The sequence below is a fragment of the Mytilus trossulus genome, chromosome 6, assembly GCF_036588685.1.
Source record: "Mytilus trossulus isolate FHL-02 chromosome 6, PNRI_Mtr1.1.1.hap1, whole genome shotgun sequence".
In the NCBI taxonomy this organism is placed as follows: Eukaryota; Metazoa; Mollusca; class Bivalvia; order Mytilida; family Mytilidae; genus Mytilus; species Mytilus trossulus.
The window spans coordinates 69,755,946-69,778,217 of record NC_086378.1 but is presented as its reverse complement, the minus strand read 5'-3'; the positions used below and the strand labels follow the sequence as shown (position 1 = coordinate 69,778,217).

General features: G+C 31.2%; 1 protein-coding gene across 1 annotated transcript; it reads left to right on the top strand.

The window, feature by feature from the left end:
- The first annotated feature begins 1,036 nt into the window (after nt 1-1,036).
- LOC134723711 (contactin-3-like) lies at nt 1,037-14,713 on the top strand. Its single transcript, XM_063587265.1, has 10 exons — nt 1,037-1,071; nt 1,989-2,136; nt 3,958-4,184; nt 5,160-5,483; nt 6,679-6,805; nt 7,842-8,074; nt 8,918-9,229; nt 9,577-9,843; nt 12,468-12,734; nt 13,942-14,713. Exons 1-10 carry the CDS (start codon nt 1,044-1,046, stop codon nt 14,232-14,234), a joined length of 2,226 nt encoding a protein of 741 aa, XP_063443335.1. The 5' UTR covers nt 1,037-1,043; the 3' UTR covers nt 14,235-14,713.
- Nucleotides 14,714-22,272: the final 7,559 nt, after the last annotated feature.

The following is a 22,272-nucleotide window of genomic DNA, read 5'->3' as shown; positions in this document are numbered from 1 at the left end:
ATAGATCAAAGTAGGGCATTAAACACGGAGCTTTGGCTCATAGCGTAACACGATATATAGGAACAAAAAAAATACTAGTGTTTAACCATTCAAACAGGAAAACCAACGGTCTAATTTGTATAAAAAAAGGAGATTCAAAAGTATTTGTCAGATTTTGTCGAATCAATCTGAACGAGAACAGTATGATTCATCTTTGTCACAAGTTAGTTTCATTGTTATCAATAAAGAAAGTCTTACGTGCGTGCATTGCGAGCATATCAGATATATATTATTTCGGTGCGTTCATTATAAAATTTCTAAAAACTAATGTTATATGGTATGTGAACAATAATTAGATACTTAGCTATTTTAATTATTACGACATTGTTTACTAAACCCCATCGGTACTGGCATTTTTATATTTGAAAATGGTGGATTGAACCTGGTTTTATAGCGCTAAACCTCTCACGTATATGACAGTCTCATCAAATTCTGTCATATTTACAACGTTACGTTAACAAAACTGACATAATGGGTAAAATTGTAAAAATATGGGTACAGCAGTCAAATATTAATACTTATAAATACTAATATTGATATAACAAAAACATCGCTATGATATTTTAAAAGTATCGCATTGATATTTTAAAAGTATCGCTTATTGATATAAGAAAAGTTTTTATCGTATCGCACCTTCCATAGACTGCATTTCCTTTCTCAATTTTAATTTTACAATTTATAAAAGTAAACCATTTGTGTGTATACAAAAGATTATGATTGTTTCAACACAATAATAACTTTATTAAAACAAAAATAGCTGAAACAATGAACAAGCCGGATATTGATATGTACGAATCCATTAAATTGACACGGCCATTTCGGGATGTTGTTTACCTCTTTTTAACTTTATTTACATATCAGATATAGTCTAATTAAAATCGTTATAAATCATTTAATTGTTCAGTTTGGTATAAAATTAATTTAAAGTACAATTGACATCTGACGAATTTAAAGTGTAATCCTCACATTTTAACATAATGTTTCTATACAAAGGACACGTTCAAATGTGTGTATTAATTATGAGTATGCCGGGTAAGAAAGCATTTTTAAATTCTTAGTCAACCGTTTCAATAATACAATAAACATTTTCTAAAAAAAAAATGGTAACATGAAAATGTACTAATTTTATAATTTAAAGGCTACGTAAACAATGAATATAGATGCCACAGTTAGTTTTCATCGGTAATTGCATTCTTAGGTGTATGCTTAGTGTGACATTAACTTCCACACGGTACCATAGCCTTCCGCGTTTGCACGTCTTGGTTGTGCACGATCCTTTGCAGTTATACTTTTGCTTTGAGTGAATATCTGGCCTTCTTAGTCCGTGCGTGCAGTGATATCGGTTTTTTTTTCAAAGAAGCTCTAGATCTAAAATATCGCCACATGACTGAAGTACGCCATATTCACTAGAAAACTTCAATGAATTATGTTCCTTGTCGACTTCTTGTGTAACAGTTCATAAAGAAGTTATCTTCCAAAACCGACATATTTCCATACACTCGTAATAATAAATAGGTAATGACCATAGGTCAATAGGTTTGACTAGTGAGTAAAATTTACTGTGTGAAATTGCTTATTTCATTTAGTTGATATTTAATCATAATTATTTAATAAAATGACCTTTGATAGCGTTTTTTATTTAAGAATTGAGTGCTTCTTTTTGTAAATCTATTCGGGGTAAAAGCGTTGACCGTGGTACATTTTGTATGAGAAAAAAATCCCATTGTAACAGCATTTGGTTGATGAGGACTGCAGGCAGTGTAGAGATGCAGCATTGATTTGAACCATTTATAGCTTCCTGTTCGTTTTTAAGCCGGGGCTCCACGTTGAAGGCCATACCTTGACCTATAATAGTTTACTTTTATAAATTGTTATTTGGATGGAGAGTTGTCTCATTGGCACTCATACCACATCTTCCTATATCTATTGATAGACTTTATTTTTTGCAGGATATGTCGTCTCGTCTATGTATTTTGAAAACAGTCTTAAGAAAACTTGGCGTACTGCTTATTCTGATTGTATAGACAGAGGAATGGAACTGGCTATCCTTAACTCAGCAACTTCATATAACACGGCTAAAACTTTAATTGAAGGAAGGTAAAGTGTTATTTTTCGTTGATTTAAAAACTATATATATTTATACATGAATACAAGTAGAATTTGTCAATGCTCTGATATCGATTCAATTACGATGTAGATACATAATTTGTACCTAATTTGTCTCATTTCGTCCAAAATTAACATTCTCCTGGAGTTTTTTTTGTGTTAGATAATCATACCTATCGTAAAGCAATGATCAGATTTATACATCCCTTTTGATTTTAAGTCATTTCATACTAATAATGATATAATTATTTGGTTATGAAATACATCCTACGTTATGGTTATATGAATGATTCGGCTTACGAAGTAATTTCCACACTTTATACATGACGTCAAATACTCGATCTCTTACAAAGCTGTGAAAAAAATAAAAAATTGAAAGGTATTTCCTTTTTCTTTTTTTTTAAATTTACACTAGTTCAGAATCTTTTACAGTTATTGAGTAAATCCGATAACAAGCTAGGGTCAAAATCTAAATCACGACTTTGACCTTTGACTTTGATGCATTTTCATGGTCACATGAATTGATAATCATTGATGAAGCCTTGTTAGTTCAAATTGTATGTTTGCTTAGGACTGGTATTTTCATAGTGACAAAAATATTACTTCCAGCATCCTATTCAAAGCATAAAGTTTAAAACAAAAACAGATAAGTGGTTGCTCTGTTCTTAAACGTCGTTGGGACAAGAATGTCACCTCCAATATTTAAAAAAAATTTCATCTTTAAATTATTCATAGCTCTCTAAGGTTAAAAATATATGATTGCTAAGGTTTTTATGTCGTTTTTAAGGACCTTGACCTCACTTTGAAGTTCAAAGAATGCTGAACATTTTTTGCAATTCAAAGTTTCTTTCTATTTTTAATCTCGTTTGATTTATAAGCAGAAAATATTCATTTCGGACATTCATTCCGGACACCGAAAAAGAGTTTTGGTGCCCTAGGTTCATAATAGTTGGTCTAATAATTTTAAACTTAACACAAGTAGATCTCGAAAAGTCTTTTGAAAAGACAGAAAATAAAAGTTCAAGAGCAAATTTATTGTTGCAAGCCAATGATTAACCATATTAAGCCAATTTCCGCAACAAAAAAAAGCACCAAAAAAAGTCATCTTCAGGTGAAATTTATTTCATTTAAGTAAATTTTATATCAGATAAACAAACATTTTGCTCCGCATCATTGTCAGTCTGTTTGGTTCAAATTCTTTCATAGTATGAAATCTTTTCTTTCTTAAAAATAAGCTATTTAAACAGGATTGCGCGAATTCCCCGGACATTTCAGTAACCCTCACAGCAGGGGTTCTCTAGTTTTGTACAAACATTACAAAAAATCTTAAGTGTGAAACCGTACATACAGAAGATTTAATGAAAGAAAGTATGTTATGAATTGGTTCACACAATATTATCCGATTACTGGTTTCATCAGTTTAAAAAAGGGAAATCATAAGTCTTCGGTGCATGAATACACAAGACTGCACCGTATTGTTATTTTCAACAAATAGTTTTTTTTAACATCAATTTTTCTTGGAAACCACGGTTTCATTCATGTTCATCGAGTAGATATATATTACAGCGAGATTTCCATCGAGTATTAATATATTACAGTGCCTTCACTAAAGTGCTTTCGTAAAATACGAAAGAAGTATCGTCAACATCTTCAAACATAGGGGAAAAAACAACAGAACCAATAAAATACAACTTTATGCATATTATATATCTTCAGGTTTTAACTCATAACTGTTCTAAAAGGAACAAGGAAATAATACTGATCTATGTAGAAAACTGGTTTATAGATTTTCAATTTTGATTTTTTATCCAGTTTTCGTTCTGGTGGAAACAGGAACGCTGATGTTTGGATTGGGTATTATTTTAAAGACGTGTCAACGAAGGAATATGCTTGGATAAACGGTGAAAAATCTAGCTATGAAAACTGGAACCCGAGTGATCCAGATTATAAAGAAGATTCTTGTGTTCGCTTAAAACAACGAGGTCAATATAAATTTGCTGATTGGGATTGTTCAGGAGAGCATTTTTACCTGTGTACAAGTAAGTATTATAGACAATTCCGACCATTCAATCAAAAATGTAAATGACTTCCGCATTAATTAGTGACTTCCGCATTAATTAGTGTATGCTCCCAGATAACTATAAAATGCCTTTAATTCTTAGTCATTTTTCATTATCAATATTGATTTACTATGACAATTGTTTGCTTCAGATAATATATATTATTATGATAGTCTTTATATGACCTTGAATATTCTTTTACAACAAAGTATACGATTCAAAAATTGCTAATGTATGATGATCTTTGATGAGTTGACAGATAACAACATTGAGGATGGAAATGGGGAATGTTTCAAAGAGACAACAACTCGACCATAGAGCAGACAACATCCGATGAAAGTACTTTTATTCGTGGGGTACCAATTTTCGTGAATTTCGTGGAGTTGCAGTCACATAACTACAGCATGCAATAGTATACCTATTTAATCTTTGATAACCCTAAACTTTACAAATTTTGATCTTTTAATTTTCATAAAAAAATATTTTTGATCGATAAAAGTCAAATTTCCGGTATTGATATGTTAGTATGATAAAGTGTTCATTTATATCCTCATAGTTTTCGAACATATGCGGGTAATAATAATTTCATGCTGGGCTTGATTTTGATAAGAATTACCTATTTGACAATCCAAGATACGTTTATAGCATTTGTTTATGTTACTGTTTTCTTAAGGTGACATATTTATGGCATAATTAACACCTAATCTGTTGTTCACTTTACCATGAGTTAATTAGTTGTATCACTACGATTTACACAGTCAATGTTTACTTTTCAGTTTCCTTCAATCCAGACTATTTTTAAACTTCGTTTCTACAATTTTTCAATTTTTGTTTTTAGAAAACTAAAACCCACGAATTTAATAACCCACGAACATGTAAATATTGCTCAAACCACGAAAATTGATACCCACGAATTAAAGTACTTTCACAGCATTTGTTTTTTTATACATTTAGGTGGCTCACCACCAGTAGTCGAAGATACAACAAACGCAATAGACACTACCTTAGGATCATCTGTATCTTTTGACTGTAGTTATACGTCACTATGGGACACAGTAGTACAATGGGTTCATATCACACCAAACCGGATAAGAACCATAAATGAATCATCAGAACCAGTATTGTACAGTCAGTCAATACATTCCGTCGGAACATTTACTAAGAGTACATTGCATATTACGAGTTTTAATTCATTTGATGTCGGTTCGTATCAATGTCAAGTGACCAATCAGTTTGGTACAGGGATGGGTAAGAACAATACTCTGAAGAAACACAAAAGTGAGTTCATTTACATTCTTACTTTGTATTGTATATTTCAGAAGAGCTTAAATCTTTGGGGTTGTTTTTTTCTATGTCGTGTTTGGTATACTGTTTGGTATACTGTTAGTCCTATGTTCTTTTATCTTTTATTGTTTCGGCGTTGTTAGTTTATTTTCGAATTATGAATATGAATGTCCCTTTGGAATCATTCGACTCTCTAAAACTTGATTTGAACATAAACTTCGATTATAAATCATCCAAAATTTTTTGTAAATAAAGGATTTTTTTTCAGAAATCTTGTGATGAATCATTGTCCTGTACATAAAAAGGGGCGAAAAATATCAGAGGGACAGTCAGAATGATAGATTGAAAATAAAGTGACAACGCCATGGCTACAAATTAAAAGAGACAAACAGACAAATAATGGTACACAAAACACAACATTGAAAATTTAAAACTTAGCAACACGAACTCCACCAAATAATGGGGGTGATCTCGGGTGCCCAGGAAGGGTAAACAGAATCTGTTCCACATTTGGCCTCCATCATATTACTTATGTTATTACAAATCCGGTAAATAGTCTAATTCGATAGGTCACATTCATGAGAAGGGAAGGGTATTGTAGTAAGGAACTTATCCGATATTATCTGTGAAACGATTATTCCATAACGGTCAACCAATTCGTGATGGCGTCTGTAAAATTTGCGAAGAGATGATTTCAACTTCACCATTTATAACTCTTTATATTATACCTACCTTATGAGCAGCAACCCTCTATCAAAGAAATCATGATATGATATGCAAGCACGGGAATATCGTATCAATTGGGATTTATATACCCCGTATGCAGGTGCTGCTAAAATATTGGTTCTTAGAAATGGAAAGTTCACAATAGGAAAGCTAAAATCATCTCTTTTGTCAAGGTTTTGTTTTCAACCGACCCTTATTTTCAATTTCTAGATGTAAATCAAGATACGAGTCCGACTTTACTATATCTGTTTGGTTTTTTTATCTCTAGATCAATGGGATAGATGCGTTCACATAGTCACCAAATTTTGAATTATTAATTGAGAGAACATCATTTATATAGCGGAAAGTAAAGTTAAAGAAATATCTAACTTCTTGTTTTTCTTCTTTAGAAGTTCATGTAGACTAAGTTTTAAAAAAATTCCTTCATTTGAAACCAATCTGTATTCATCAACGATATTTGCAGATTTTCTCTATAGAGATGGAGATTACACTTGGTATGAAGCTAAAGCTGGCTGTAAATCATTGAACATGGAGCTAGCTGTTTTGTCAACAACCATTGACCACAAAGATGCAGTCGACTATTTGTACAGGTAAATACGCTGTTATAATTTTTTTTTTAGGTATTTTGTGCACAAATGTGTTACTATCCCAATCTCTACAATAATAAATCAAACTTGCTATTTTTCTGCGACAGATTTCTTTACTTTTTTCTTTTATTACAGTAATATATTATTATTTTCATAAACAAAACTAGAGTATTGTTAGAGGTTCATAAAAACTTAATCTGCAAGTTAAACATAAAAACTGCACAAACTTTAAAATTACTTTTCATTTCCATTCTCGATTTTATGTAAACCATTTTGGATGAGATCGACCAATGCTAAAAAATATCAATCAAATTGAGAACAACTGTCATATTCCTGACTTGGTACAGGAATTTCACTATGTAGAACATGGTGGATTTAACCTGAATTTATAGCTAGCTAAATCTCTCACTTACATGACAGCTTTACAGCACTCTATTTAATCGACAGCAATGTGTGAGCAAAATAAAATTAAAAAAGAATGAAAAATGGGATACAACATTCAATTTTGTGATATAATTTTAACAAATAACTATTCAAACAAGAGGAAAAAGGGCATATATACACTCTATAGTGAAACATATCAGGACAAATTTCCATATCACATTTCACTGTCCGCTTCTCAATCAAATGACCATCTTATAACATATGTACAAACTATTCAACTTTTTTAAGGGTTCTAGGTATAGTCAGTGAATTCTGGCTCATCATTGTTGTAAATTCTTGCAATATTTGTTACATGTGCTAGGACCAGAATATCCAAACGTCTATCATTCCCAAATTATTTCAATGGGCTAGTTCACACGATTAATGTCCACACTTTCCAGGAATATTAGTCTGATTCCCAATAGAACCTTCTCTGCTCTACATCCTATATACTATATGTTGCATGCTAGGTAAATAAGCAACGCGTTATAATTACCATTTATATTTTATTACCTGACAAGTTGAGCACGCTAAAATAACACATTCACCGATGCGGTTTCGGAAAATTACAAGTAGCTAGAAATGCTTATGGTTTTTTTTGAACTTATATTTGTAGTAACAATTTTAACCCTGATGGAATATGGATTGGCCTGTATAGCGATTTAAATTACAATACCAGCCAATTCGTTTGGATAAATGGTGTTCAAGTTATGCCTTTAGATTGGGATGTCAATGAACCCAACGATAACCAGATCAGCAATCAATCCACCTGTGTTCGCATGAAACCTAGCTACCAATACTCACTTGAAGACTTTAAATGTACAGACACATCACCGTATTTGTGTACGGGTGAGTTTAGATTTTTCAAAGAGCGTATTCTGTGTTTATATTTTATAAAACAAAAGTTAGTTCAATGCATCTAAAGAAAATATAGATTTGTCGCAACAGATTTTGAGGAATGTAAAATAAAAATATCAAGATGTTGGACGAATGCCAATGAGACAGATATCCCACAGAGACAAAGAGCGAGGAGGTTCACGTCTGATTGAAATCTATTATACTGTGCACACGTTTCGCTAGAACAAATATTTGATTGACAAAGAGACACTATATTCCTTCTTATTAACTAAATTACACTCGGGATCCCTGGGCTTTGTCGCTATGATGCCCACCTTAGATTAATAAAAATTTGAAATTTAATGAATGATGTAAGAACTATATAAACAAAAAGTTGAATAGAGTGTTGTCGGATGCTAGAAAGCCGTCTAGTTAATCCTCCCACTTGTTAAACAGTGGTTTATAGTTCCGCTGTGATGACAAAATTAATTGAGCAACTGAAACAGACATTGTTGGTTAGTTTTACACTCATTTTGGTTGGGTTCGTGTTGCTTATGCTTTAGTTTTCTAAGTTGTGTCATGTGTTCTATTGTTTGTCAGTTTATTTTCTATTCATGAGTTCCTCTGGTATCTTTCGTCCCTCTTTCATTGTGATCCATCTTTCAAAAGAGCAACGCTGTATTAAAAATTCAAACAGATAAAAAATATATATGACAAAGACGCCATAAAGAAATTGCAGTTATATAAATTCAGTATAACAAATATATCTTGATAATGCTAGACCTGAGTGTTCATCTTTTATTTCTGTGGTTACTTTCAAATATCAATGCATAATTTGATTATTTTAATTTTCAGAGGGTTCTGCTCCTTCAGTTTTCACTACTCAATCGTCTATATCATTACCAATAAGAACGGTCGTTTTGTTGGAATGTCCATATTTTACCTTATGGAACATCACAAACATACAATGGCAAAGACAGACTTCTCAAGAGACCGTTATCTTAGACCATGCGAAGGATTCTAACATATATAGGGCTGGCACAATATATAATACCTCACTTGTAATCACTAGTTTGGATGTTAATAATGATGGTCTCTACAGATGTTTTGTTGAAAACAAGTTTGGGCTTGGGAGAGGAGAAGATATTACAGTCACAACTAATCCAGGTTGGAAAATTTTGTGATCAATATTTTTGGGTGGAATAATATTAAAGTGGATATACTACTGCCAGACGTTAGATTGATATCTTACAAAAAAAAAAATGATATTATGTTAGGATTCAGAGATCTTCAGAAAAAAATATTTTTGGTATTTATTATTTTTTCAATTGAATTAATACATATTTAAAATGATATTATACTTTCAAACTCAAGTATCTTTCTAGATATTTTTACACAATTCTTCAGTCATAGCAACAAATTTATTTTTGGAATTGTAATACTGAAATCATGAACACTATTTGTCTAATCTCATATAGTTTATGTATCTTTATAACCAAGACTGTTTTTTCTAGATATACCAACGATAGTTCCGACCACAGTAATTTATAGAGTTAATGAATCTGCAAATATAACTTTAACATGCGAATCATTCGGGTATCCAAATATTACAACTCAAAAGTGGACAAGGAGCCTGCATGGATCCACATTAACTCTTAAGACATCAAGCATGTATCTAGACATAACCAACGCCTCTGTAAGCGATAGTGGTAACTACACGTGTTATGTGGAGAATGCTGAGGGGTCAACTAAGCTTGTTTACAGTTTATATGTGAAAGAAGGTGAATATAGTGCTATTCATTATGTTCAAATGTTATCGTCTTTTGCTTTATACCTTAGTTCATAATTTCAAAGAAAAAAATGTGTTTATCAGTATTTTTCGCAAACTATTTGTTTTTTCAGAGATGAGAACATAAAAATTTAAGCTGAACAAACAATTGTTTTTTATGCATTTGTAACCATCCGTACAAGAGGTTAGTGCTTAGGGTACCATCGGTCTAAGTAGCTAGTAAAATATGTAGCATACAAAACAGTAGCCAGTACATTATGGTATCATTTGTTAATTAGCAAGATTTTGTTTGCCATTTGTCCAAAATGATGACAAGCTTTTGTGTTGCAACTGTGAAATTATATATGTTTAGTTCATGAATGAAGTATATTCCTACACTCAAAGGCACATCATCGATATCGAATAGGTAAAATTTGACTTTAGATATTTTATGTTTACAATTATTTGTTTTGCATTAAAAGCTTTTTAGTCTCTCCATAAGTACTTGATAGAAAATTATTGACCGGCAATACCGACATAGTTAGATAATACAATAATTCAAATAACATAATTACAAACCTAAACTTGATTTATATCCAAATTTTAGAAATATTTATTTGAAGTCGTTGATTCATTTGTGTGACGCATAGTTCGTTATTCTATTATGCTGTTTTGCATGCTGTTCTAGATTATTTTGGATATTCGTTATTCTGTAATTGACATGTCGAAATATACGTTACTTTTATATATATATATATATATAGATTCTTACATTGATACCAGTGGATTATCAGATTTATCCAATCGAGATAGTTAAATTATCAATTTTAAAGTCCGAGCCGCTTCGGCGAGGACTTTAAAATTTATAATTTAACTATCGAGATTGGATAAATCCGATAATCCACGAGTAGCTATGTAAGAATCTGTTTCTCTAACGATTAAAAAGACATTTTTTTTTTTGTTAACCGAAAATCCCCTTCGAGTGCCTTTCACATTGCACGAAGTTGTCAATTTCATTAACACCTGTTATCGTATTTTGATTCATTCAGTTAGCTAAAAAGGTCATGACCCTCAAAATTCTCCAATGATCTTTTGAGATCACTAGCAACCACACGTTGATTAAATTTTTTTATACAATGGGTTCGGAAAGGGATAAATTTCCATAGAGTTAGAGAAATATATATATATGTATTTCTCTGTCCTTTGTGCTATTGCCTATGTTTGTGCTGTATCCTTGTCATGTAGGGTTGTCATTTTGGCTGCATATTTAACAGTGTCATAAAGCGCGAGGATTGGCTAGAAACAATGCCATTTTTCTTTAAATGTCATAAAGCAAGTCAGGAATATGGTAGTTGTTATCTTATAGATCGTTTCTATGTATGTTGAACTGTAGTGGGGTTGGGTTTTCACTTCGGTGTTTCTGTTGTTTCGTTGTTTTACTCTTGTGGTTTGTGTTTTTCCCGCAGTTTTGATTTGTGACCCATCTTTCTTTTTTTCTCCATTTGTGAATTTGAACAGCGGTAAACTACAGTTGACTCTTTTCACAACTGATGCCATTGGAAATGCTTATCTTCTGATAAAAATATGTTCAAACAGTTTAACAAATAGATCGTTGATAAATCTAATCATTTCATCAGTCTTTACTCCGAAGAATTTGACTTTCAATCGATTTGGTTTCAGAGATGTTCCTTAAACCATATAATCACAGAATTGATTTAGAAAAAAATGCATGAATCTTTTGAAATGAACCTTGTGGTGAATAAAAGTAGAAAAGCAATGGTATGTAAATCATTTCATAGAAAAATAAATTAGTAACCCGTACATGATGGTTCCCAACAAAAAATCGGAGGTAATCTTAAAGGGTTGGCAGATCATGCTCCACGTGTGGCATCGGTATGAAATCGGGTAATCCCAGTTTTAGCATGTCAGCCTCTCAGGTCACTTTTTTTCCATGTACTTGGCTGTAAGTGAAACATACCAATTCTGATATACGTTTAGTGAATATAATAAACACTTCAGTAATTTTCTCGTTAAGTAATGACCTAAACTGAAACACTTGACAAACCATTCCATACACCTTTCGTTTACTTCGACTGCAGTTTTAGGTATGATGCAAAGTTGATAAATTTCAGATGGTACTGTTCCTTTAGTGTACACTACTCTATCCAATGTGTTAGTGCCAGTAAAAACGCAAATTTTGTTGGAATGTCCGTACTTTTCCTTGAGGAACATTACAAACGTTCATTGGCAAAGAAAGACTCCTAATGAGACGGTTGTTTTAGACCATACAAAAGATACTAACATGTATAGTGGTGGCACATTGTATAATACGTCACTGGTCATCAATAGTTTGGATGTTATTAATGAGGGCGTATACAGATGTTTTGTAGAGAATGAATTTGGGCTTGGGAGAGGAGAAGATATTACAGTAACAGCTAAACAAGGTTGATAACATTTATTATAACTTTAGTATTTTTGAGAGAAGTGGTAAACAACTAAATGAGATAAATTAAACGATTATCAACAAAGCTATTAAAGGAAATGTATCATTCAAATCTATAACATAAATGATTAATAAGTGTAATTCCAACAAATTAAGTCATGTATCCTAATAACTAGTACTGTTTTAATTTCAAGGCATACCAATGATAGTTCCTACCACAACATTTTACGACGTCAATGTTTCTTCCACTATAACTTTGACGTGTGACGCTTATGGATATCCGAGCATTTCCAATCAATATTGGACAAGGAGTCTTGAAGGATCTACAGAAATTCTTAAGACCTCAAGCATGTATCTAAACATAACCAAAGCCTCTGTAAGCGATAGTGGTAATTACACTTGTTATGTTGAGAATGATGTGGGGTCAAGAAAGCTTGTATACAGTGTTTATGTGAACGAAGGTAACTCTTGTGTTATTCGTCCATTATCTTTGACACATTCCCCGTTTCCATTTTACATTTGCAATCATTATGGTTCTGATTTATCTTTCTGTTTTTATAACTTCAAAGAAAACATAATGCTATCAACATGTTACAGCTCAAACCGGTGCTAGGAGCTGACTTTAACCTGCATTGAAAGAGGGTTTTTTTCTTGCATCACTGTGACTTTGCAATGAACTCTTAAACACTGTTCCTTCTGCTCTATGTGTGTAATTTTTTTTGTCGTGATTGTACTTATTATGGATGGATACCCCATATCCTTCATATAAGTTACTTTTATTAGTACATTTGATTTTAATGCACAATAATGTGATACAACGTTTTTACGAATAAAAGGTCATGTGTTATTAAAGTCAACGAGTCAACAACCGGATTCTATTTAATGTATTAAAACGGGCAAAATACATATAGTAAAAAGTATTCAGTAAAGAGGTAGTTAATTAAATTGAATAAAGTGAAATGACATCTTGCATTTAAACTATATCTGTAGTTTTATTGGGTTTTTTCATCCTTTCGAATTAGTTCGTTGGAATGGATTTTTTTTATTAAAATTTCATTAGATTAGAAACTTATTTTATGGATCAGTAGCAGTTAAGTTTTCTTTGTTATGCATGTGAAGATTTAAAAAAAATATCATTAGAAGTGAACTAAAATAAGAAAGATCAGAATCTTCATTTTATTTTAAAGCACTGTAGAAAGAATCGTAAGTTACTTCTACAACTAATAAATGAAACCTTTATTTTTCAGAATGTACTTAAACACTCATAGAATACAAGAGTTTAGGGATTAATTACGTGGTCAGCCATTACGTGGTCAGCGTTTTCTTTTATTTTAATGACGGCTTATTTACAAATGATAATGTTAAGCTCAAAAATACTGATGTAATAGACATGCCATTTTTCACCAAAAACTGCGGAGACACATTTTACTTTCAGATAGTATTTGCTGCTTCAAAACTGTGATTGATTAATTAGTAAAAACGAAAATATATAGCTGTAGATTTTCCCAATATATATCTTCACATTTTGACCGATCATATTTTTCGAACGGCGTTTATAGAACAAACAAAAAAACGCCTATATCTTTATTGTATGTAATCATTTATGAATTGAATATTGTCCTATATATAAATTTCATGATACAATTCTGTTATCTTTATTTATTTCAGCTGAGACTTTGTGTCCATGTGTTTGTGATGGTATAGACAATCAGAACTTGAGTCATTATTCTTTTGAGGAATTAAAGATTATACTTGCTCCAGTAACAGATAAACTTCAACAAACATTATCTGTCGATACATCAACTTTGTCCTCTACAATATACAAACGTACTTGTATGCAAGATAACAGGCCATCTTCCAAACGGATTGGTTATTGTGGAATTGGATTTTTATGTTCAGTGTTCTCCGTATTATTTCTCATTGATATTACATCGTTCAAATGTTTTGGGACTTTCAAATAGATAGAGACTATTTGTACAATTAAGTAATTGAGTTTTCTATCTGGTTTCCCTACGTATAGCTTTCTTCGCTGTTGGACAAAAACATTTTATTTTAATATTTTAACATATGAATAATTTCCTGTGATTAAAACGTCAGTTAGAAAATCCATTCATGAAAAGTAAAAAAATAAAAAGTACTTAGCCTGAAGTTTATGATCCTACGATACTTAAGCCATTTCAATATTATTATTATTCATTTTTGGCGGCATCTTGTATTTCGGCCTCATTTTTGTCTTTGAAATACAGTTTTTTCGGCTTATGTCACTACCACCGCTCCTGCTTATTTATAACAAATAAAAAGTTAGAATCTATTTTTGAGGCTGAGTTGATGAAAAAAGTGTTTAATTAGTTATCAAAGGTACCAGGATTATGATTTAGTACGCCATTCGCGCGTTTCGTCTACATAAGACTCACCAGTGACGCTCATATCAAAATATTTATAAAACCAAACAAGTACAAAGTTGAAGATCATTGAGGATCTAAAATTCCAAAATGTTGTGCCAAATACGGCTAAGGTAATCTCTGCCTGGGATAAGAAAATCCTTAGTTTTTCGATAAATTCAAAGTTTTGTAAACAGGAAAATAAAAATGACCACATTAATGATATTCATGTCAACAATAGCACTTACCTAGGAAAATGCATATTTGACAATATCATATTGAATTTCGGTATCATTGCATTTTCAACCTACATTGAGTTTTGTAACGACGTGCTTTAACCAATCAAAATCCTAGAAATATACTAATGTTTGTGTCATTTTGGTCTCTTGTGGATAGTTGTCTCAATGGCATTCATACCACATCTTCTTTTTTATAAGCCGGGAATAATTATCTTTGACTTTTTGTGGATTTGACCGTTTTTCGTTTGTATATAAATTTTCACATGTTTTTTTATCCAACAACTATCTTGGTGTGCCGTAATTGTCTTCAGGTTTCTATTGCTTCCGTATGTCATCAAGAGATTGTAAGGTAAAATCCTATAATATTTATAATGAGGTTTGATTTTGAATTTTTTTTTTAGATAACCTTAGGTCCACGTTCTACAGTAAACACTTGAAGCGTTCTGCTGTAGGCAAAGAAACCAATTTAAACGGCCAGTTCTTGGTGCCTTTTCGAATTTGAAATTTCATTACAAGATTTTGTGTCATTTAAGCCATAAGCTCTCTTTTCGAATACCAATTTTGATGAAATAGAAAAAAAATCCACTCCAATAAGAATGCCATACGAAATTTTATTGCTGTGGATTTGTCTTTCGTTTCTTTTTATCTGATGAAATAACAGTAATATTAACCTACTAGATGCAAAAGTCTTATACACTTTTATATTTGTTTACTATATGGAGGATTGATGCAAAATCAATAAATTATGGAAACTTTACAAATGTTGTATATTTTTAGAAATGTGGAAATCCTTATAAAAGTTATCAATGCATGCAATCTGCGTTTGAATTTTGTATATCCTGTTTCACTGTGAGTTATTTTTAATAAATTGATACATAGAAGGTTACAAAATGTCGCTCAACAAAGATACTGAATATACAGAAAGTCTCTCCGTTCATGGGAATTAAACGCATCATGAAAACCAAACACCTTATGATGATAGTGATACAACTCACGTCCCGTTTCTAACTGATGATAGTATCCAAAAGTCCGCACAGAAAGAGGACGTCACTGATAAGGGATATGCTTGGTTTATATTGATAAGTATGTCTTAAGTTATTTCTATAGTTAGATTACTTTCTTTTTTATGAAGTTAAAGGTACTTTAAATTGTGTAACAGGATAAATACTTTTTTAAATTTACTATGTACAATAAAATGCATTTATATACGTTATCATGGTCTAGTTAAATTCATCTTAAATTTCTTAAATCTTCTTTTATCTAATGGTGCGTAAACATGTAATTTGCCTGTATGAATTATAATTTGCAGTATGTATTTGATCTCAGAAGAGATATGCATACATTTCACTATGACTAAAACTATTTTAGAATTAGTTTTCACTTTTTTAATTGGCTACGGTCGAATTTAGTTTGAATATTGTTAACCTTGGTTTTTCATGGCACATACGGTTCGCTTTTGACTTATTAAATTGACTATCCATTTGTTATCTTCAGCTTCTCTTTCACAAATCATCAGCTGAAGGTCTATGGTTCTCACTGGGTAATATTCGGATTCCTTTATGAATAAAAAATTACCGCGGCAAAATAGCATAATAGGGATAAAAGTGGCGTTAAACACTAACCAATAAATCAATTCAAACATTAAAAAAACTAGATAAAATGCAACGGATCATTATAAAGGACATAAAATTCGAGCACATTATTTTTTATGTGATGGTAACGATGTCACGGAGGACATGTCTGATGAGGTATCCTTAGTTTGTTCCAGACAGTATAACGGCTAGTAGTTTTTACCTACTATTTCAACTTATACTTCTAAAATCGATGAAATATATTTTGATATTCTGAAATTGATACATTTATAATCAACAAATGTAAAAAGAAGTATATAGTGATACACAATTATATGTTAAATAAAACCGATTTGTTATCAAATAAGCAACACGACGGGTGCCACATGTAAAGCAGGATCTGCTTACCCTTCCAGAGCACCCGAGATCACCCCTAGTTTTTGATGGGGTTCGTGTTGTTTATTCTTTAGTTTTCTATGTTGTTTCATGTGTACTATTGTTTGTATGTTTGTCTTTTTCATTTTTAGCCATAGCGTTGTCAGTTTGTCTTCGATTTATGAGTTTGAATGTCCCTTTGGTATCTTTCGTCCCTCTTTTAAATAAAAGGTTTTTTTACATTCATATCAACGTTTTATTCAATATACTTTAGTTTATAAAATAGAAATTCATAGAAATCTGAATTTATACCCTAAGTACAAATATTATGTTATTGAAATGCTCATTTTGAGGGTTTTCCTGTCCTATAACAAAGGAGGACAGAATACCTCAAAAAAGATCTTACTTATTTAACGGTCAAACTAATTTGAGATGTTCTAATTCTGATGCGTTCAGGTATTAATATGCACTTATAAATCTAGTTACAAACTTTTCACTTATTAAAGGGAGAGGGTTAGCGCTATAGAACCAGGTTTTATCCACCATTTTCTACATTTGAAAATGCCTGTACCAAGTCAGGAATATGACAGTTCTTGTCCATTCGTTGTTGATGCGTTTTGTTATTTGATTTTGCCATGTGATTATGGACTTTCCTAATTGATTTTCCTCTGAGTTCAGTATTTTTGTGATTTTACTTTTTTCATAATCCAGTTACAATAAAAATTATCACTGCTGCATGAATTAAGACACATATAAATGTAATAGTGTATTAAAAATATAAGTAACTTGATAAGTTATTGTATCAAATTTGTTTATAAAAAGGGTATGATATGTATTATCTATATTTATTCTTTTATTTGATAACTTTTTGGCGGAAAAGCTGACTCTTTTTCAACAACTTGAACTTGTAACGAACTATTCAGATAAAATGTTTTCTTTTCTTTGTCTTGCAATATAATTCTTTTTTAAACTAAGAATCTGAATCAAAATATCTTAACCCTCCCCACTCCACTATAAGGAACCTGCCTGACATTCTATATAAAATAAAAGTATTCGGTCATTTGATTATTTGATAGAGTAAAAAGTATATATCGATGTAAAACGTTAAGAACTGGCATCAAGATAGCACGAAATTGTGTTAGATCTGCATGTACACGAAAACAACTATCCTTAGGTGAGAGCATGATTTCTAATAGAGTTTTGATCAATAATATTTTCAAAATCATACACACGAATGTGTTAAATACAGCTTAGAGTAATGAACAAATTTTCGTTATTAAATTCATATCCCATTATGTTCCTTTAGCGTAGCGAAAAATGATAAAAACTGCACATTAATTTTTTTGAAAGTTAATACTTACTTTATGACTGAATATAATTGGGTTTATTACAAAAACAGGATACGTATCTTTAAAAAAAGATTATTGTTAAACAAGAATTTACGTTGAATAATCAGACTGTACAGATTTTATAAAAATCAGAATGGCAGTTTCAGATTAAAAAGGTATTTGCTGATAAGTGACTACTATCTTGTTAATTAATTTTTTAAAAAGTTTAAAAAAGAACATCAGTTGAAGAAATTTGAAAGTTGGTTCTTATGTATATGGAAAGAAAAAAAGAATAAAAATGTTCTAATATAATAGCTATGTATTCATTGTATTTGCATACTTTTAGTTAGTTGTATCGTCTACATTATTGTGCCTGGTAGTGTAAAATCTTTTGGTGTGCTATACACAGAACTGCTAGACTACTATGATGGCGGAGCTGGGAATACGGCAGGGATTCCGGGAGTACTTTTATTTCTCTATTTTGGACTTGGTAAGATGTACGAGAAAATGTGTCACTTTTATTTCCTTTTTTGGAAAATTCATCTCATCTGTAATTTCGTTTTAGATATACTCATCATAGATATCAGAGTTGAAATTAAACAAGATTAGACGTAGTTGTTTCTTAGTTAATTACTCAAGATAAATTGAAGACATTATATTGGAAATGTATTCATCTTCTCAATTATAATCTTTCTCAATTTGGTATCAAATATCTTGTCCTGGAGGTCATTAACTTTAATGCGTATTTGGTACAGTAGCATTGGTACTGTTGATGTTATAACATTTATTATTGGTATTTTTTTTATATAAGCAAAATTACTATATTTCATCATATTCAAATCTATAAGCTAATTTCATTATTCATTATTATTATATGCCCAGCTCCTGTATCCAACTATCTTGGTGAAAAATATACATATAGAGTGGTAATAGGGATAGGAAGCTGTTTAGTACTGATAGGTCAGACTGCAAGTGCGTTTGTGCCTAAATTAGAATTCCTTTACATCACCTACGGAATAATTACAGGTAAATTATATTTCATTTCTTTGTTTTCAAATTTCAAATTAGGATTTGAAGGTCAAACTATAAAAGAACACTTTATTATCATATGTTCATTCCATTCAGATAGAGTTATATAGGTCTAACATCATAAATAAACATACTACACTACATAAAGCCCCGCATTTTTTAATTGTTGAAATTGTTATCACTTTCTTAGGAGGTAGCATTTAAACATATGCTTCTGTGACAACTTAGTAAATCTTCTTCCACTGTGTCCTGCCACATAGCTTCATTTCTTTAATAATTTACAATTGCCTTATATGTTTTCCGTAGAGGTAATCTAATTACACATTTTTTACACAATTTATGGTTTCTCTATCTAGATGTGCCAATTTGGATTAAAAAAAAATTGGTTAACTTTGTAATTTCATTATCTATTTTTATAGGAATGGGATATGGATTAATCTTTGGTCCGTGCTCTACTATGCTGAGTTTTTATTTTGACAAAAAGCGGGGTTTAGCAACAGGAATAATGGCATCGTGTAGTGGTATAGGCAATATGTGCTTTCCGTATATGTACAAGTATTTGATAGAAAATTACGGTCTGCCAGGCACTATTTTAATAACTGGAGCAGTTTATTTCCATGTTTGTCCTGTTAGCATGTTTCTTAGACAACCGATATATGTAACAAGGCAAATAGTAGAAAGGCAAGAAAATCAATTCGGAAAAGTCCATAATCACATGGCAAAATCATGATAGTGATTAACTCAACTTATGATCGAAACAATTTGTAATCTTACAAAAACACCTACATATAAGAAAAGCTATTGATTGGCAAAGTCTTCTACTACTGTTTCGCGGGTCAAACTGCCTGGCAATTTTAATGGAATATCAGGAATAGGGAAAAAAAGTTGTATGCATAAGAAAAGTTAGTGGCTTCCATCGAATGTCATAAACGATACAGTGCAATGTTCAAAACTAAAACGGTAAGGATCATGTTTGGCTCAAGCAGAAGTCAAAATACATTCAATCTATAATCAGTAAACATTTTAGGAGAGGAGTAAAATAGCATGCAAAACATTGCATGTTTGTTGGTTTGAATATACAATTAAGTTGAATTATTTTTCAACATTACATAATTTTCCAAAATATTAAAAAAAATACAATTACAGGTAAACACTCTATTCAAAAAGACATGCAACAATAACAACAATATTTTCACAGAATATTATGGATCAAGTAGCACTAAACCTAACAATATCCGAAGTGAAATAATGTTTTCCGGTAACAATGCATTTTGTCACTAACAGTAGCTTTATATTCCCATAGATATCTCGGAATTATACAATCTAGAAATGGTGGTTTTTGACCATATCAGTGGTTATAGATGGCACAGCTTTCTCTCACGAATAATCAGAGCAAGCATAGGAAAGAGTTAAAATTACTAACCATTTAACAGCTAATAAATGGACTATTCTTGTTTGTTATCTTATATTATCGAATGATATGTGTTGATTTTTACTAGTTTCATTTTTGTTTTTCAAAATAATATTGTTTTTTTTTTAATGTAAGAATTTGATTATTTTACACAGGTTGGCTGGAAGATGCAACTGGATCATGGACTTCATCATTTTATTTCGTTGGTATTCTAAGTGCACTTGCTGTCGTGTTATGCTTACTGGAACGTCCTATTTCACATATCTGGTGCTGTCATCGAATAGTACCAGACGACATCATTGATGTTTCCTTTGATATTGTCGATAAGTCAATTCCTATGGCTTATAAGTTTAACGGACAACATGAGACATTGGAGAAAGAACGGACATCAATTGATAGCAACCCTTATGTCCTAAAATTAGAATTGCAAAATGAATATGTTCCGTTAACACACAATTGAAAAAGAAAGCCCTGTTCTCAGAACAAAAAAATCAGACATTTAAATGCAATTTCAAGATATTTTCCACAATTAAAATTTTCGATTAACATCGATTAGCGATAAGTTGGAATGCAAAATGAAATAATAAAAAAACAAGCAAATTATAAATAACAAGGATATACTATTACACAATATCGAAGATATATATTTTTTTTGTCATTTGATTCACCTCGATTTACACATTAGCAATATTTCAGAATCTATGATGAAATTCCAAATTACAGGTATAAACCAATCTTCCGAACTGAAAGATTATTCCTATCAAATGTCTTAACAAGTTTGGTTTAATCTTTCTTGCCTTTATATGCATTCATATAATATAAAAATTCCTTTATAAACAGGAAAACAGGAGGAGGTTAAGCAAAATATTTTGATCACTTTTCAGTTATTAGAAAACAAATTATTTTTGTAAATAGAATATTAAATATCGCAACCCAGACTTGTTCTGCCCGAACTGGGTAAACATATGATTGGTTTAGATAAACGACATATTGGATCGTGAGGGAAATTTTAATCACCATAAAAACAAACAAAATTTCAACAAAGAAAAAAGAAAATTCATAGGTAAAAAAGAAAGACAAATGTAAAATAAAAACGAGCTTAGCACAATAACATAATAGGCAGAATAGATAAGTACCGAGCCACGTCAAAACGATATGATCGTCTCGTTTGTCATATATTCTGGTACAGTGATTACCGTTTATGTTGAATTCGAGGTTGAGGTAAAAAAAAATGAGACGATGAAGCCGTGTCTGTCTTTCTGCTATTTCTAGTTCTGAAGGATATATTTAGGAACATAATAATAAAAGATAAGGATATAGTGCATCGAACAAAGTTTAAAGTGCGGTGATGTTAGACACAATAAAATGACATTGTCATATTTGAAGACAGTATTTATTTTATATATACAAACATCAAATTATAATTGTCATTGTTAATCGTGCACTATTGATTAAAAATAAACGAATGCCTAATTTAATTTGCAATCAACATCTACGCTTTATCTATAAAGGCATATATTTATTTCTCTAATTCTATGGAAATTTATCCCTTTCCGAACCCATTGTATAAATAAATTTAATCAACGTGTGGTTGCTGGTGATCTCAAACGATCATTGGATGATTTTAAGGGTCATGACCTTTTTAGCTAACTGGATGAATCAAAA

What these genes read in the sequence shown, in the direction of transcription:
- LOC134723711 (XM_063587265.1), top strand. Translation starts at nt 1,044, where the DNA reads ATGTGTGTATTAATTATGAGTATGCCGG. An exon ending in ATTAATTATGAGTATGCCGG is followed by an intron (nt 1,072 to 1,988) that starts GTAAGAAAGCAT and finishes TATTTTTTGCAG; the next exon opens with GATATGTCGTCTCGTCTATG. An exon ending in AAAACTTTAATTGAAGGAAG is followed by an intron (nt 2,137 to 3,957) that starts GTAAAGTGTTAT and finishes TTTTTTATCCAG; the next exon opens with TTTTCGTTCTGGTGGAAACA.